At 44.3% G+C, this 18,952-nt stretch overlaps 1 protein-coding gene across 1 annotated transcript; it reads left to right on the forward strand.

Moving 5' to 3' along the window:
• Positions 1-8,051: 8,051 nt before the first annotated feature.
• nfil3-5 (nuclear factor, interleukin 3 regulated, member 5) lies at positions 8,052-9,964 on the forward strand. The gene is given in 3 exon segments (XM_076090798.1): positions 8,052-8,924; positions 8,973-9,932; positions 9,935-9,964. Coding segments are annotated over 3 exon segments (1,767 nt in total). The 5' UTR covers positions 8,052-8,147.
• Positions 9,965-18,952: the final 8,988 nt, after the last annotated feature.

Raw genomic sequence — 18,952 nt, forward strand, 5'->3', positions numbered from 1 at the left:
TAATGGTCAAGTGATTCATATTATATTAGAGTAGAGAGCGAATGTGTGTTTTTCCTGTTATACTCAATTTCATCAGCCTGAAAGTGATTTCAGAGTCAATTTTGTATATAACGTTTCTTTTTATAAAAAAATTAAAAATAAAAATATAGTAGCCTAACACCAGCAAGATTATTTCTGCTATTATTTGTCATGCTAAAATCATATTAAAAATGAAAAACTTGATGAATGTGGAATTTCTGTTATTAACACCAAAGAGTAGGACATCAGTGCCAATGTTTCAGAACAATAACACGATAAAGACCTTAATGTGTAAACAAAGAGATGAACTGCAGACACAGTTAGCAGGTTGTGATCCTGACAGACAGACGCTCCCGAAGATATCAGGGTGCGTTTCTCATCTATGTGCGTGTGAGAGACTCAAAATAGAATAAACTAAAAAGGAAAAGGAGAGTGACAAGAATATAGTTTCTGATTTTCAATCTGTAACAGTGTAATGAGTGGGTTGGTGAGGACATTTATTTAACTGATAGCTCATTCTCCATTTGGTCTCTGCAGTTAACAGTCTTCCCAGATCCTGTCCTGCAGACTATGATGACGGTGGGCTGACACATATTCTTACATTTCCCCACTTACGAGGGAAGAATAAAAAGCATAGCCTTATAACTCATTTACAAATTGGTACTGGCAAAACACTGTGGAAGAACTTGTCTTTTTAAAGATTTTTGTTATTTTTAACACTTGAAGGACATGCTGTTACATGCTATTATTGGACCTCTCAGCAACATGATGTCCGCGTAAAACGCTTTCATGGTATTACATCGTGGTGATGGAGATGGAAAAAGGAGAGAGAGAGAGAGAGAGAGAGAGAGAGAGAGAGAGAGAGAGAGAGAGAGAGAGAGAGAGAGAGAGAGAGAGAGACAGACAGACAGACTCTCGCGCGGAGAGACAGAGGACAAAAACGTGACGAGGCAGCCTAAGAGCTGTTATGCAACCGCTGACCTACTAACACATATCTCTGGAAAGGGAGCCGGAGAAACTGGAGCAAAGTGTCCGGCAGCACACAACACACAGGCAGCCCGAGCCAAGAGACAGAAACAGCACCCAGCCGACTGACTCAACCACAACGGACCCGAGCACCGACAGGAGAAGCACGCGAAAACTTTTTCTTTTTTCCAAAGGCGCAAGGAAAGGAGGAAACGGGAGCGAGACGGCTTTTGTGTCGGGGAAGCCTGAATCCTTTTCCCTGCTCCAGGACACGGAACGGTATGTTATGACTGAGCGGAAGGCTTGTGTCTTTGTCTCTTTGTATCCCCGTATTTGCTCTTTATTCGGTGTGTTTTTGGTGTTGAGATGAGGACATGGTGCTTATGGCCGGTTATTGTTCACATGGCGACTCTCGGCTCTGCCGGCAGATCCGCGCGCCCGTGACTTTGAGACGGCTGCTTTTGTCACATTTTAAACGCGGCACTCTGGAGTCTAATGTGCCACTTTGTTGCGTTTTTAACGATTGCTTTGTGACATTTAACACAGGAAAGGGCCGGAAAACGTGGTTGGCCACGTCCCACGTTTTGTGCTCAATGTCAAGGCGAGGTTATTTCCCGCATGGTGGTGTTTTCCAGGGAATGGGGGGTAGCGGCCGATCTCGGTCTGTGTTGTCTGGTTAAGCAGACACACAGGGTACTAGCTTATATTAGCTCCTGCACGTGGCGTGCTGCTGTTTGTATGTGTATGTCGCTCATATGTAGGTCACTAGATCACCCTGGCTGCTTTTATTAATTCCTCTTTTTGGGTGTCTGCTTTATGCAAACATCAGTGGGGATTAGCTACAGCACGGCTTCTTTTAGGACACTAATTCATATAAAGGCTACTGCTAATTCCACAATTTCAATTATAACTCGTGTCAGAGAGGAGGTTATGAAATATTGAACATTATGTCGAACATTATTATATGTTTAGGATAGTGTGTTAATATTATATACATATTATAAGATAATTACAGAGATACTACAGGGGGAAAACCTGTTATGCAACAGTAATATATATATATATATATATATATATGTACATTTTTTTTCATGCTTATGTTTCTATAACATAATTACATATTCATATAACATATTCAGATCATTTACCTCTGTTACATTACCAACAGATGTTCAAGTTCAAAGGAGAAACAAAATGTCTGGTTTTCATTGAAAGTGAATCACTGTGATTCTTCTTCTTTGTGCTCATGAGGTGGGTTAAGTAAAGCACGGAGCTTTGCTGTGAGGGAGTTGGAGGGTTATGACATAACCGGCACACAGCAGGGAGAAGCAATAACCAGCAGCTCTCTCTCGGGACATGAGGCCTGTAATTGATTCCCGTTCACACCCCGCTCTTTCTTCCCATCGTTCATACCTATAACACCAAATCCTTATTACTAAAACAGATAGATATTCTAGAAATGCTTTCATCATTGACGTGAGTCGTGACACAGCTGCTCAGGGTCTGAGTTATTTTTAACTTTCCCCTCCATGAAAAAAATAAGGAACCTGAAAACCAGAAGTAAAGCTTTAAACCAGATAATAATCTTTTTTGTTTGGTATAGAAGACTCGGTATAGAGGACCGTTGCGTGACTTTGTTGTGAAATTAGAATAACAAGTGAACATCCAGGATGTGATGCAATGCATGGAAACCCCTGTCTGGCGAGTTCTGGTGCGGTTAGTCCGCCTGCTGCCAGCTGGTCTGGTTTCAGAGCCATCTGAATATAGGTCAGAGTCAGACCTGTATCTGAGGAGACGCACGAGGCGCAGGACGAGCTGTGGACTCGCAGAGCGTCGTACCTGCAACTACTCCACTCCATCTCTTAGTTTAGTGTTTATTAGCTAATATGTTTAAATAAAAAATAAAAAAGTAATCATTAGTACAGGTAGAGGTGCTTTTAGTCACGTGTTACCTGGAGGAAGTGTTAAATGGCGCTCAGCAAGAGGTCTCACTTGCTGACCTGGAAGGTCTGGATTCTTGTCTCCCAGTTTTGTTTCTCAACACAAAGCTGGGGGGCAAAATGGAGGCTCCTAGCTGGGGCCCCTCCACGTGTGTGGTGTTGGATCACTTAAAAGATGGAGGAGGGGAAGAGGATGCCATGAGCTTTACTCACTTGCCTTAGAGGAGGTCAGAGGTGAAGCATTCCTCCCGAGTGGCAAGTGCCTGGTAACTACTTCAGACCTGTGTTTTCCACAGCCAAACAAACTGCTTAGAGTCACTGCAGTGAATCATTCGGGATAAAATGGGAAATTAGCCTCTGCACAAAGAGCCAATTACTCAGTGTATTATGCGCAGTTTCTCTTTATTTTCCAGTTGAAGTCTCGTCTTTTATTCAGAGCCCAACATGCAGAGAGGACAGTGAAAGGGGCACTCACACACAGCCAGTGACCTGTAGCTTGTGCTGCCATGTAATATGCATGTGTTACACAAGCTTTGCTCCGAAACAAGGGAAATTCAGAGCACGTACGTTACGAGCAACAACAGCAGCCCCTCCCCACGCAGTCCTGAGAGAGAGCCTGTTATGTGTGGATTTGGCTGCAGCGATGGGTGTGTGCTCTGACGTCAATGCCATCTCCCCATCTCTCACTATTGTTTTTCTCATCTGCTGCTGATGCATAAGACGTCGTAAGGTTTTCCACAGCGAACAGGGATTAATGTTGGCTTTCATAATCCCATTTTTAGGCAGATGAAGAAGAGAAGATTGTGTTTCTTTATTCCTCCTGCTGCAGATTCTGTAAAATTCCTCTCATTTCCCCCCCCCCGTCACCTCATCCCTGATTGGCTTCCTCCCTGCCTCACCTCTATTTATAGAGCGCTCTCTAATACTCTCTTTTGCTATCCTGGCCTCCCTCCTTTGCAGTCCCACTGACCTATTTTATGGCACACCGTCAAAGACCGGAGTGTTTACTGCTTAGCGTCGTTTCTAGGTCAGTGGGACAGCGCAGACGTATGCATGCTTCCTTCCCGCACGCCTTTGTCCCCCCCCTGCCCATCCCCCCTCCCTCCTCTGCACGTCTTGATGAAAAATATTCAGGGTTGGGCAGCGAGGGAGGGGCTGACCTTACATTTCTCCACATCTGTTGGTGGTTTTGTCCAAATCCCTTTCTGCTCGGCTTTGCATTGCACCAGTTCTTTGAGAGACGGAGGCAAACAACATCCTTGTTTTGGCACTGAAGGTAAAATTCAGTATGAAGAATAGCCTGCAGCATTTCTAGGCTTAGTCCCTGAGTTACAACATAAAGAAATGGTTAACTACTCAGAGCAGCATTCTAAGCTGTTTCAAGGTCTCAATGTGGGTTTTTTGAATGTGAGATGATGTAACGGGGTCATTGACTCCGGGGAAAGCAGATAAATGCTGTAACCAGTCTGGAGAAGATGAACATTAGATGAAATAGTTACGGCATAGACTCGGAGATGAGAAGTAAGTGGTTTGGGATTTGGGAACAATAAACTGCTGCGCAGTTAACGAAGGTCGATGGGAGTCAGTTCTGTTCAACTGGAGCACTTTTGTTCCACTCTCTTTGGGATTTGAGTGTGTTGTTTTGCCCTCTTGCCATCAGATTAAATGAGTATCTTTGTTCAGGACTGCTCTCTGCTCGCGCCATGTGTGGTCTCATACACCACGAAACAGAACAAATGACAAATATGGGAGCATTAATAGAAAATCCTATCAGTCGGACACTTAAACTATATTAACATTTTTCCCTGTGGTTTTTGAGGTACTGGGTGATAAAGGTGCTGTACATTTTCTGCAGATAGCCATTATGTTTCAATAACATAATTCAAATACGTATTACTCCTGCACCAATATGTTCTCTGCATACCTATGCTTCTTCTTTGATTTTAAAATAACAAATTAAAGTCTGCATAAAAGGTGCTTCGCAATTATAAAAAGGACAGAGAAACTAACTGGACTGTGGTGAGACTGGTAAATTCCTTTAGATAAGTTAGTGTCCATCAAACTGTGATTGAGCTGATTCCAGTTTCCAATACTTGGAGCTCTAAACAAAATAGTGGAAACTGCAAAGACGAGGCTAATAAAAGCAACCAGGTGATGACGTACGGTCATATTTGTGTTTATGTGTTGCGTATAAGAATTGACACCTGTGGAGTCCTTGCTACCCAAATGCACCGTGGCCTGGATCATTACTGTGTGTGTGTGTGTGTGTGTGTGTGTGTGTGTGTGTGTGTGTGTGTGTGTGTGTGTGTGTGTGTGTGTGTGTGTGTGTGTGTGTGTGTGTGTGTGTGTGTGTGTGTCATAGGAAGATGTTTTCATGTTGGTAATGGCCTCCATGGCTCAGTGTAGTGATGCGTTTTTAATTACTTCACATCAACTGTGCAATTCTGCGCAGTGAGAGACCCAGAGGAATCCGGCCCACAACAAGTGCAGATCTAGTTATTACGTAACGTTGGACCGCCGTCAACATCCGTCCGCGCTGCGTTCAGCACGGTTATTAACGCAAAAACATGTCGGGGGGGCGAGGCTTCCTGTTGAGCTACGGCAGTGGTTCCCAAAGTGGGGGTCGCGACCCCTAGGGGGGGCGCGGTGGTACTACAGGGGGGTCGCGGCTTCATCACCAACCCACACACACAGACGCACACATACACCGGTAAAACAATATAAAATAACCGACGTGACATGCACTGTGTTCCAACCACGCCACCAGAGCGGCTCATGTCACAGACCGACTGTGGCAAAACCAGCGAGAGCGAGAGCGAGAGCGAGCGCGCGCGAGCGAGAGAGCGCGAGCCCGAGCGAGAGAGCGAGCGCGCGCCCGAGCGAGAGAGCGAGCGCGCGCCCGAGCGAGAGAGCGCGAACGAGCGAGGGAGAGAGAGAGTGAGGGAGCGCGAACGAGAGAGAGACACACAGCGACACAGAGCGAGAAAGATACGGAGCGACAGAGAAAGATAAAGATAAGAGAAGGAAGTATGTACAAAGATGGACAGATTTGTGACTGGTCTAAAGCGCAAATCCGATGGAACTTCTGTTACAGCCGCAACAGGCGACGCGACCACCTCGACAACGCCTCAAACTAAGGTACCTCAGTACCACAGAGGAAGAGCAGTACATTGACATGACATCTGACTCAACAAGGAGACTACAGTTCACATCCAATTCACTGGCTGTGTTTTGGATTGGAGAAAGACTACCCACTACTAGGCCAAAGAGCTATGGGCATACTGTTGCCTTTTGCCACATCCTATTTATGTGAAACAGGGTTTTCTGCAGTTGCTGCAATGAAGACCAAATACAGATCAAAGTTGAACATTGAGAATGAACTGAGAGTAGCTATCTCCAACCAGCAACCCCGCTTTGACAAAATCTGTAAAGCAAAGCAAGCCCACACCAGTCACTGATTGATATATATGAATAGGAATATACATAGGAATATGATCACAAAATAATATGGTCCATGTAGACCTGCACACCTTGTTCATAATTGTGTTATTTTATTGTTTGAGAAAACCTGCTGTTCAATGTGAGGAAATACAGTATATGTTGTTTGCACTTTGTTTGAAATTAAGTTAATTGTATTTACAAATTATTTTATATATTTTTTATTTTATATATATTTTATTATTGCTATTTTTTTTCCCAGTTAAACAAACTGAAGAATAAACTGTGAAGTGATATGTACTTATTTTAGAAAGAAATAAAAATATTTTATACAGTTCATGCATTATAATGCAATTCATTAAAAACCAAGAAAAATTTGGGGTCGGGTTGCGGGGGGGGGGGGGGGGGGGGGGGTCGTCCAATGTTCCTATATCATCAAAGGGGGTCTTGACAGAAAAAGTTTGGGAACCACTGAGCTACGGGATGTTCAGCGGATTGTGGTATTGTGTGAATTCAGACGCTGCGACGCTGTGACGGAGGTCTCCTCCTCACCCATAGACACACACAGACTGCCTAACACAGATGTGTCCACTCCCATAGGACCATCTCAGCCTCTCCATGAGTACGATGCAACGGCTTTAACTCTGGTCCCTCGCGGTGCATTTTAGAAAACAAAATAACAAAGTTGAAATGATTATTGCTCATCATTTGTTTAATCATTTACCAGACTATAATAACAGCAATATATCATAGAGTGTGAGGATACATCACATCCTCGTCCATTCCCCGCCTCCCTCCTCCCGTTATCTGTCAGTCTCTGCAGAGCTGGCACCAGGTCAGCCCGGCTCAGTCCTGCTACGTGACTATGACACCGTCTTACACAAGAGCTCTGCAGCAGCAGCACATACAGTATGTTTAATCCCAGCCACAGCCACACTGCTGCTACTCAGACGCCCCTTGTTCCTGTGAAGTCAATGAAACGAAGACAAGAAAGACAAACATTACCTCATTTGGGGGATTATGTCATAGATGTTTGGAGCAGGTTGAATTGTGATAAACAGATTGTGTATTGCTCTCAAGCCTTCGAGGTTCTGCTCAAAGGACCCACATTAACAGTTCATACGTCTAATCTTACCTGACTGAAATGTACATATATGTTTCAAAGAACTGCAGTGGTTGTTACAGCTCATCTAACGCTCTCTCCCCCTCTCCCCGTCCCTTTTTCTCTCCGTCTCCATAACCCAGTTAGTGGTCAGCAAACAGCAGCACAGAAGCTGGATCCTCAGGGAGCGCTGAACCACACGGACGGACCTACCTGCAAGACACACGGAGACATAGTGCAGCAGCTTGACGGGCATCGCAGCGCTGCTAAAGATTGAGGAAGACGCCGATAAACTCAAAATACAACAAGACTACGGAGACTGCTCTGATGTGATCGCCAGCGCAGCTGGAAGACTCTTTGCTGAAAATACAAACTTGTTTCTTTTTTTAAGTTCCTCGTTCAGAACACGAGTTCAATGTCTGAGGTTTTTGTGGAGTTCTTTTTGATATTCTTGGCTAATATGGACACTTGAACGTTTTGATCTAGAAAAATAAGTCAGAACAATCAATGAGGCGATCCCCTTCAAGGAGCACAAATACCTCATCCAGGAGTGTTTGCCGATCCTACAACTTAGGTCAAACTACTTAATAACAAAGCAGAAGGCTCATAGAGTTTTACATCTTTTCCCTTTCCCCCTTTACCCTTTGCTAGAGTTACACTCTTGCCCCCAGCTGGGGAAAAAAATGGAAAGTCTGAGTATACACATCCCATCCACCAGCAACAAAAATGCCATGGAGGTCGACAACTTTTCCTCCTACAGTGGCAGCCTCCCATCCCCGACTCCTGAAGGTGAAGCACGGATCAGCCGCCAGTCGAAAGGCTCCAAGTCAAGCGCGAGCTGCCGTCGCAAGCGAGAGTTTATTTCCGACGAGAAGAAAGATGCTTCCTATTGGGAAAAACGGAGGAAGAACAATGAAGCAGCCAAGCGCTCAAGGGAAAAGCGTCGCCTCAATGACATGGTGCTGGAGAACCGGGTCATGGCGCTGAATGAGGAGAATGTTCGTATAAAAACGGAGCTCCTCCAGCTCAAGTTGCGCTTTGGCCTCATCAGCACAGCCTCCTACATGGAAAAAAGTCAGCAGCTCTCCAACAGCGCTGCTGTTAGTAGCGGGAGCAGCAACGGCACCCCAAACGCCTACCTCTCAAGCAGCGGCTACTCCAGTGCATCCCAGGTGATGCTGAATTCTGACTCGTCTGAAACTGAACAGTCGAGCCGTGGCGAGTGCCACAGCATGCTCCACCAGTACTCACCCCGGGGCTCCGTCTCTGACCTGTCTGACGCCTCCTCCAGAGACAGCCCAGAGCCCATGGGCTTCAACATAAAGACAGAGCCCTCAAGTATGGAGATGGCCAGACGGGAAAGCGACGGGGTGTCCAATGGTATGCAGAGTGAAGCTTACCATGGCAGCCACACCGCACTGGTTTCTCCTCACCAGCAGAACGTGCCATTGGCTGAAAGTGTCATGGACTACCAGCACCACCAACAGCAGCAGCAGCACCACATGGAGGCCTCAAGTCCCGCTCCTCAGGCCACCTCTGCACAGAGGAGCGTCATCTTGTACCGCTCCAGCAGCGGCTGTTACCCTATGGAGACCCAGAGGCCTGAGGACCAGCAGAGCAGACCACTGCAGCATGGCCAGCACTCCTCCAAGTTCTCTGACTGCTCAGCGACCATCACAGAGGTCGCTGAGAAACTGGAGAGGACAAAGACAATGGACTCACCGGAGTACGAATACACTAATGGTCACGCAGAGGCCACAGAAGAGCTGCAGCAAAGGTACGATCCCAACAGCCAACAACGGCACGAGAGCCATCATGGGCACTACAGCTACCAGAGTCAGGAGAGAAGTCTTCAGCATGCAGAAAGCCACCAAAACCCCTTTGCCCCAGATCTGATCAACAACACTGAGGAGGACAAGTCCTCCTTCCCGCAGCACAACGGCTACCTCAACCCGCTGCATGAAGACCCCCCCGTGCTCACCTACGAGGGAGGCCCGCGAGCCGACGGTTTCTTCCAGGAGATCTCCTCCACTAAAGACACCTCCTCCAGTGATGGGGACCCTCGTAGCTCTGATAAGGAGGCCTCCACAGACGACGAGTCCCCCTCCTCATCCTCCTCAGACATCAGCAGCTACCATCAGAAGGCGGCGGGAGCTGCCGGTTCGCATGGCGAGTTGCAAGCCGAGGTCAAAGGCACTGCCCTGCCCCACAAGCTCCGCCTCAAGTACAGAGCTCTGTCCAATGGGGCAGCAGGACTTCAGATGGAGGCAACAGTCAACACCTCCATGTCCCCCTCTCCCACTTTGCCTCAGCACCCTTACTTAGCTCTGCCCAGCAACCCTCACAGCATCCAGACCAACGGGGAGAGCAAAGAGGTGGAGAATGAGACCGAGTACGCGGAAGAGGTCGACGCTCTGAATGAGAGGGCGGAGGCTAGAAAGGAGGGAGGGAAGAAGGGATCCAGCAGCAGCAGGGGGGGCGCAACAAGAGGCGAGATTAAGGACAAATAGGAGCATTTTCCTGTCACATACAATACAACTATGACTCACATCACCACCTTACAAGACAGACGGTAAACCTGTGGGAGGTGCAGTTAGGATGTGATTTCACCAAGTTTCACTGTGTCACCTGTTCCTCTTCCTTTGCTCTCCTCCTACCTCCCACCTGTCCCTCTGATGAACATGATGGATCACTTAATGAGGGAGGGGCCAGAATGAAACTCTGCAGAGCTGGAGTCTGGGAGATATTTCCCTTGAGGAAAATTAAAACATCATTCAACTCATCATTATTGTAAACTGCCTTGGTGGCTGGCCAGCGTTCATAGTGGCATTATGAGAACATTCCTTTGACCAAAGAATACACATCCTTCCTGTCGTGTCTCCTTTTTTGCCGTTGGAGTTACATTCTTCCTTCCTCTGAACACACCTGTACCATTTCATCCTCCATCCTCTTTCTTACCATCTGCACACACAAGTCCTCTTCACTTCTGAAGCACTTAGATTGTATATTACTGTGACATATAAATTTGCAAATAAGGAATATATATTTTAAGAAGAAAAATGTGGCAAAAATAACAAAAAAAAGTAAAGCAGTGGAATGCGGAAATCATAGACTTCAAAGTGATCGGTTTGTTCTTGTATAGATGCTCTTTGTCTCGAAAATGCCTCAACAATTTTGAACAAAAAGTATGATCCACAACTTGATGCATCAGTCAGATCAGGGGCCTCGTTCTGGTGATCTGAGTTCTTTGACACTCAAAGCTGTCAAAGGGCCAGTTATTCGCATATCAGTCAAGGCGACGCAGTCACACATTGCTGTTTGCAAAACCCGACAAGCACAAGGCAAGCCTCGCCTGCCAGCCGACACAAAATCCATTCATCTTCATTTCCAGACAAATATTGTCTGTCCAATACATAACATGGCTCGTCTCTCCAGTCGCAAACCAGCAAAGCTGCTCTCTCTTCATAAGGTGCCTCTTTATTGTGTTGTCCCTCGTCCCAACTTGGCCGACGTCTTAACGGCCCCACTCACCTCTGCACTGAGTTGTTGTAGCTGCAGTAGATCACACAGTGTGTACAAGTTGAACTGTCTCACGTCCTGGTGCCTGCCTCCGGCCACTATGTATAAATGTAAAGTTGTCTCTTTATCTCTTGTATACTGCTGTCATTATTTTATTATTATTTTATTAATATGGCTATTTTCTATTATATTCGGTTATTATTTGGGCTGTTATTTTGTGCATTCTTCTGTCATCCTGTTGTGACGTTCTGCTCTGTGCTGTTCCTGGTTGTGCTGTGTATTTACCCATGAAGCCCTTCTGCCCCACTTACCATTTGTACTCTGTGTTACCGTATAACCTTTGTTGTTTGCCGAAAGGCTTTCCAAAATTGAAAAAAAAAAAAATGAATACGGCTTGTCCGGAAGTGATTATGTATTGTTATACTTCATGTAGATATGCAAAATGGTGACAAAAACACTGATTTTTGATTGTAAAAGATTCAAAATGGAGAAAAAAATAAAAGGTTGTTGAATTTATTTCCATCTCTTTTGAACTTTATGAAATGCACGGTGAAGGTGCACAGCTCACAGACAGCAACGTCTGTTGGAACAGCACTCAGACGGTGTGCTACAGCAGCACAGGAGGAATCTGTTGGCTAAACTTAACCTCAGCCTGAATATTCATGTAATGTATTTATGCTGACAGTCACAAAATACACACGGCTGCAATAAAAACAGAATTACAAACAGGCCGTCTGCCCACAAGGATAAAATATTAAATACTTTTCATGAATACTCCCAACAGTTAGCTCAAAATATAATATGCTGTAACTGGTTGCAAGTAGGACACAGGGGTACATTTAAAGCGCTTTACACAAGATACATAAACATTACAAGAACCTTTATAGGCAAAGTGCAGAAATAGACGTTAACATTTAACATAAATTTAACATATTATAGAGAATAGTCGTATAGGGAAGATTAAAGCTGCACTAATCAGGATGTTAATACTAAGAGTGGATTACTATGACGTGTCATGTGAAAGAAGTTAGCTGTAGACATGAGGATTTAAAGTGCCAAAGTTGGGGTGTATTTAGATTAATCAGGAAGTTGAATAAACCAGACTCCGATAAAAGCAAACTGGCTCCTATCACAGTGAGTCACTGAGAACAGCTTATGCCTTTAAAACCACACACTAAGCGGTATTACATCAAGTACTTCCACACAAGCAAAGTTACGTAACAGCTCTCTGTCTCTGATGTAGTCCAGAAATGAGCTAATACTTCACCAGATGTGCTTCAGTTGGACAAAAGAAGAGAGAAGAATCACAGAATGTAACAGAGCGGAACAAGCACAAACGAGTTACACAATAGTCTGGGGAGGAAACTGCGTCAAACTGTGCGGCAGCCGCCATCTGACCCTGCTGTTAATGGAGCAATGGCTGATGGGAATGGGAATGGGAATGGGCCGAGCGTGGCACTGACGAGGGTTACGCAAGAGCCGTTACAGGAACAAGAGCCTATCACATACAGACGTGTTGCAATTACAAGGAAACGCCCAAATGACGTGTGAATCTTTGGACAGAGTCAGCAAAATCAACAAAAACTCACTTTATTTGCTCATTATTAAATGTTGTGACGCAAATTAGATGCATCCACACTACTCCTTTTGTACATTAGCTGGCTCCTGCGTCTCAGTTTCAGAAGGACAATGAGACGTGTGTGGAAGCAGCTGACCACAGACAGACCTGCTGATTTCTGTCGACTCTAATCTGCGTTCACTTCTGCCCTGAATGCCAAACACCAGCCGGCTACAACAAGGTGACATTCCTGAGAAACCCGCAGTGCTTCGTAGTGCGCTCTCCTTTCCTCATTCTCTCTCCTACACCTTCCCCTTCCCCTTCCCTCCCTCCTCTCAGTGTCTCTTGTTCTCTCTCTCTCACACTCATCCCCTTCTTTTTCCATCCCATCTTTGAGCTGTAAAAGCTGCTTTGTATTGTGCGGTGCTTGTGACAACGGGCCAGGAGAGTAAAAGTAGGTCAGTGAGGAAGGATGGGAGAGGATGGAGAGGATGGAGGGGAGAGAGAGAGAGAGAGAGAGAGAGAGAGAGAGAAAGACAGAGAGAGAGAGAGAGAGAGACACACACACACACACACACAGGTTACATCGATGTATCCGTTTGCATCAAACTGACATTTACTTAAAAATAAATGACACAGACTGATTATTGCCTCAAAGCTGATCGGATAATCTATCGGAAATCTTCATGACATTTCCCTACGATTGTAGATAATTTTTATTGTTTTCATGGGTTCTAATGACCTCGTATGAAAGACTGAAGCTTATTCTCATGGTTTTAGCTATTTTTGTTTTACTGGAATTTGGGTCTGTAAACATCCACTTTAATAAATGTCTCTCATACGGCAGCGACTCAAGACGTAACCAGCTGACAATTGTCCTTTGGATACAAAAAACTTTTAGTTTGACCTAATTTAGATTGTTGTCTCAGTGTTTGCCCCCCCCCCCCCCCCCCCACACCATTAGAATCCAGGTGTCTCAGGTGTCTGACCCTGGATTTTTAACTTCGTACTGTGCGAGGAAGTCAATGAAAGCTGGGAAGTCATAACAAGGAGTGTGTGTGTGTGTGTGTGTGTGTGTGTGTGTGTGTGTGTGTGTGAGAGAGAGAGAGAGGGGGGGTGTTGGCCCTGCGCTGCCTGCGGTGATCAACAGCCCTGGCTGGTTATGTAACTGTGATGCTGCAGTATGTAGGTCAGCAGGGAGAGGCAGGGATGGGGTAAGAAGGATGAAGCTGGAGAGTGTGCTAGACTGTGTGTTGTATCAGTGTGTGTTCACACTTCTTCAGGTTTGAGTCATTTTAGCAGGTTGTCCACACACACACACACACACACACACAGAGGATGTACAGGTGATATCATGCCGAGCAGACGTCCAACACCACAGCTCACTGCAGACATCTCTGCTGAAGGAGACTCAAATTCACAGGCTGAGAGAGAAATCATCAGAAGCTTGACGCCGTAGAAAGTCATCGTCCAATGAAGCTAAACTGACCCAGCTTGAAACATTAACGTAGAGTGTGCATATCAGATGGTTGCTTTTCAAAATCCAATCCTCATAAAGGTTAAAGAACAAGGTTTTGCGTCCTCTAATGCAAATAAACATGAAAGGAAAATATTTCATCATCAAAAGAAAGCATATTAGCACCAACATGCAATGAAAGTCAAATCAAAGATTAGGATCAAAGACCTGCTGTGTTTGTTAGATAAGAAATTCTAAATAATGTTAACAGTGTTACATGTATCCTAATACTATACACAGGTTTCAGACACATGAATAGTAGTCACTGGAGTTCTCCAGTTAAAGAACAACTCTGGAATGCAGTTAATCAATCATAGACCATAGACCGTAGATGCGTTTCTGAAGTTTCATCCTTCAGTTCCGGTGGTGATTATTGTAGTAATAGAATAAATATGTGTTGTTGTGGATTCACTTCTGTGTCTTTGTGATTTGAAGGCAGCAAGTTCTTTTACATTTGTGTTGTTTTACACTTAAAGGTGTTTCGCAGTACGTGTTTAGTTTCAGTGCATATATTTCCAAGAGTTGAGTAACACTTGGTCAAATGACAATTTCATAATCTAAACATGTATTTTATTTTGACCACCATGAATGGGGCTCGAGTTTGGTACAAGCCTGCAGGACGCCTGGAGGAGGAAAGCGACTCCTCTGCTGAACATGCTTGCTTGGCTGCGGTTCACGAGAGTTATGCTGCCGGCCGTGACCCATTCCATCCCCGCTGCCTCTGTCCTCCACAGCGCTGTAAAGTAGGTCAGTGGATGCCCGCGTGTGAGCGCACTGCCACAGATTTGTGTACAATGATATGCGGACTGCAGTAACTTCATTAAGACACACACGCACGCACGCACGCACGCGCACACACACACACACACACACACACACACACACACACACACACACACACACACACACACACACACACACTATACTGACGGGTTTACATCACAACGTAAAGCAGTTAAAAATAGGCCACAAGGAAGTTGTGCACTTTGGAAATGAAAGTAGGCCAGTAGGAATAACTGCTGTGCGCGCGCGCGCGTCTGTGTGAGAGAGGGGTGAATCAGCTGCTACTCAATGCTGAACCACCCTTGGGTCTCATTACATATCTTGTGCCCTTGTGCTGCAGGAAGTACCCTGTTGCCATGCTTGTGTTTGTCCGAATGGAGGGTAAAGAGAGTGCAGATTTGTGTATTTACACAAATGATAAGCTCCATTTCAACAAATTAAAATTAACTAAAATGTTAGTTTAGTTTAATTAAAGTTTTCAATAATAAGTGACCTCATTCTTTACGAGTAGTCATTTTATTTTTCGAGCTCAATTTTGTACTTTCCCACCTAAGTCACTGTGAAAGGAGTGGTACAAAAGTTAGTTCAACATTAAGGCAAAGGCACTTTTTTTGTTGAAATATGTCTAAATACTAACGAGCATATTTATTATATCGAGGTCAGCACAATTTACACGATCCAAAATAAGTAGTAGTAGTAGTTTTGGACATTTTGGGAAATAAGATTATTTGTTTTCTTGCTGAAAGTTAGATGAGATGAGAAGATTGATCGCCTACCTCTCTGTCCTAGTATGCTACATGTGAACCTCCAGCCAGCAGCCGCTTCGCTTAGCTTAGCTTAGCACAAAGACTCGCTCTGTTGCTGGAGTTTCCTCACCGTGACAAGAAGACTTTAGATAGTCGCTGCACCCAGCCAAGAAACAGTCCAGCGCATAACCCCCAAAAACCACAGTGTGTCTTTTGTACACTTTGTTTTTTGAACGCACTAACAATCAAGATACACAGTTTTAACTATAGTGGCCGTCAGAGGTGCTGGCTGGCATATGTTGTTCTTTGAAAAGGCCAGGCTTGCTATTACCCCCTGTTTACAGACCTTATGCTAAGCTAAGCTAAGCTAACTGGCTATAGCCACATATTTAGAGCACATAAGAGGGTCATCTATATTCTCATCTAAACCCCAGCAAAAACAGCAGATAGGCTAATTGCAATTTCCCAAATGTGTAACTATTTTTTTAAAAGCTATCTAACTGTCTCATCTTTTTTTAAAAATCTGAATCTTATGCAATTCATGTAATTATTAACGGCGATCAGCAGGGGAGTCATCTCATCAAGCCTCAATACAACAGTGTGTGTGCTACGTTTTTGTACATCGAGTGTCTTTTATCTATTTCCCGTGAAGCTGAGCGTTACAACACATGTTTCACATTACACCATAGAACACCCGCTATCTGATAAATCATGAGTACTGATTCAGTCCTGAGTTTCCTTCGAAGCTGTTGGCGAACACTGGAGTTTCTCCCCTAATTCCACTTGAATGATTCATATTTGTGAGCTGAATGTGTACAAATGTTTTACTGGCATCAGAGGAACACTAATAGGAACACATTAACTCAAGTGCAACGTTTCAAATCCAAGCTGCCACGTTGTACCATAAATATTTGAACTGAACCGTCACTGGAGATCAGTAAAGATAATTAAACACGGCAAGGAGGTAAACTACCGGCCTTAAAAGGAAACTGGTAACACTTTAGAGGAAGGCAATAAGGGTTTATATGTTGTTCGTAATTTACACCTTTTCATTATTAACATTTATTTACTGATGAGCAATAAGCCTCTGAAATGTATAAACTAAAATGTCCTTGCAGCGGCAGGCTGTGTGCACATATTTAAAGGTGCAGTGTGTCGCATTTAGTGGCATCTATTGGTGAGGTTGCAGATTGCAACCGACTAAACACCGCTCTGCTCACCCCTTCCTTTCCAAAACTGCAGCAATGTGAGCCGCAAACGCGTGGCGATGCTGTGGTATCTTTCAGGACGCCTCGCCTGCTTTAGCTGCAACGAAGCTGCTGTCACCGCGGTTTTGCACTCTGCAGCTCATGTTACCGCATGTTACAAGCATGTCGGAGAACTACGGTGGCTTTCGGGTAACGCACGCACGCACGCACGCACTCACGCACAGCTTTCAACCTCAATTAATGACAGTTTGTTTTCCAGCCATCATGTTTGCAGTTAAAGGGTTTTATGTATTTTCAGTTTGAATTAATAAAACCTGCAACCCCCTGAATGTGATGTTGACCTCTGACCTCCCAGAGTTCTAAGATATAAAATTATAACTTAAAACTAGTATTTATTTGAGCTGTGAGCAAATAAACAAAACGTAAATTTAGCACGCGTGATGGACTGAACCTATCTCACTACAACCCTCACATGCCCGTCTGCACATTGAAAGAGCTTTTGCTCACTAATCACTCCTCCTGTTCATACTGCCTGTGTAGATCACTTGCTAGCTAACTCTAATGTAAAAGACGGGGGACAAAATCCACAGTCCTCATTCAGGATAATATGAAATTAGGATGGGAATCTCTTCAGGGAGAGGACAAGTGATTACAGACATGTGGGCTTGTGAGTGTAAGACAGACTATCCTTTAACCCACATATTTATATTACGTTGATGCTTCAGATACAGTACACACAGCTGGTACTGTGCTGTTTCATCAGGATTCATGCCCAGCCTGCATTTTCCATGTAAGCCAACATTATTGGAGCTCCAGCAGCAGCCTGACAGACGAACAACCTGTTGAAGCGGTGGTGAGTTAGGTAACCTGCAGTCCTTCGTGGTGGCTATTAAGTGGATTAACCCCTTTAGATTAGTCTCAGCCATTTCTCCCATCTGTCTACTGTCACACCACAGATCTGCTACAGTACAGCCAACACAGGAGACACACACACACACACACACACACACACACACACACACACACACACACACACACACACACACACACACAACAAAAGAGGCATTATAAATATGTTTACATGAGCATGTGAGCAAATCGTCTGCCACTGACCTACTGCACTGTATATCTGTGTGTGACTGCACAACGCACACACACTGAACATTCGCTCACATGCTTACATTTAACTGTATGCTGACATGCTCACAGTGACCTCTGTCTCACAAGCAAGAAAACACGCACACGTACACTAATCTGTGATTAGTCGTTAGGTTGCAGGTTTTGCATCTCCCTCCATACTATCAGATTTAGATTTAATGTATTTTTGCATTTATTTTGTGTCTCTTTGTGATTGTTTAATTGAGTTTCCAACAACTAATGTTATAAGTATGTTTACTCCGATTTCTTTGAAATTGATTAAACTTATTCTGATGAAAGCCTGAAGCCAAAATGCAGCAGATCATATTCCTCATGATTTATTATTTCTTGATCAGCAGCATGATTACATGTAAACTTACACTCTCATCTCAAAATATCCCTGCATGTTTCAATCACTCTGTATCTATATATATATATAGATACAGGAAGTCATCTATATATATATATAGATACAGAGTATCTATATAACTTTAGAATACAAGTTTAGAATAAGTTTAATTCATTTACAAAAATCCTAGAAACAAAACTTATAACATTCATTGCTGGAAAGTAAATCAAAAGATTACGAAGAGATGCAAAACAGCCACAAAGAGACGACAATATATCGATACTGCCTAATATCGGTATCAGCAGGGCCCTATGACACAGACCATCATCATGCTTACTTTCATGAAGAACTGACCAGGTTGCCCCGAAAGGTTTCTGTTTATCTGGAACGTCTGTTTGATTTCAAAATTGTACAAACAATCTGAGCAACTAACAAATCAAACTAATAATGATTTGTTTTTTGCTGCAGGTCTAATTTCTACCATTAAAAGGATCAAATGCTCCATGAAACACAAATCACGTAAAACTAATTTCAGCAGATAAGTGAATCTTCCGTGAGTCTACCCGAGCTGAACTTAGACCGATTTATATTCGTCTCTCACATGATACCAGTTGACTGAATGGCCGGTCAGCCGATCGATTGATTCAACAGACTGTAACCTCATGACAGCGA

Source organism: Anarhichas minor, unplaced genomic scaffold (genome assembly GCF_050575085.1).
Source record: "Anarhichas minor isolate MPS153535 unplaced genomic scaffold, ASM5057508v1 ptg000012l, whole genome shotgun sequence".
NCBI classification, from domain to species: Eukaryota; Metazoa; Chordata; class Actinopteri; order Perciformes; family Anarhichadidae; genus Anarhichas; species Anarhichas minor.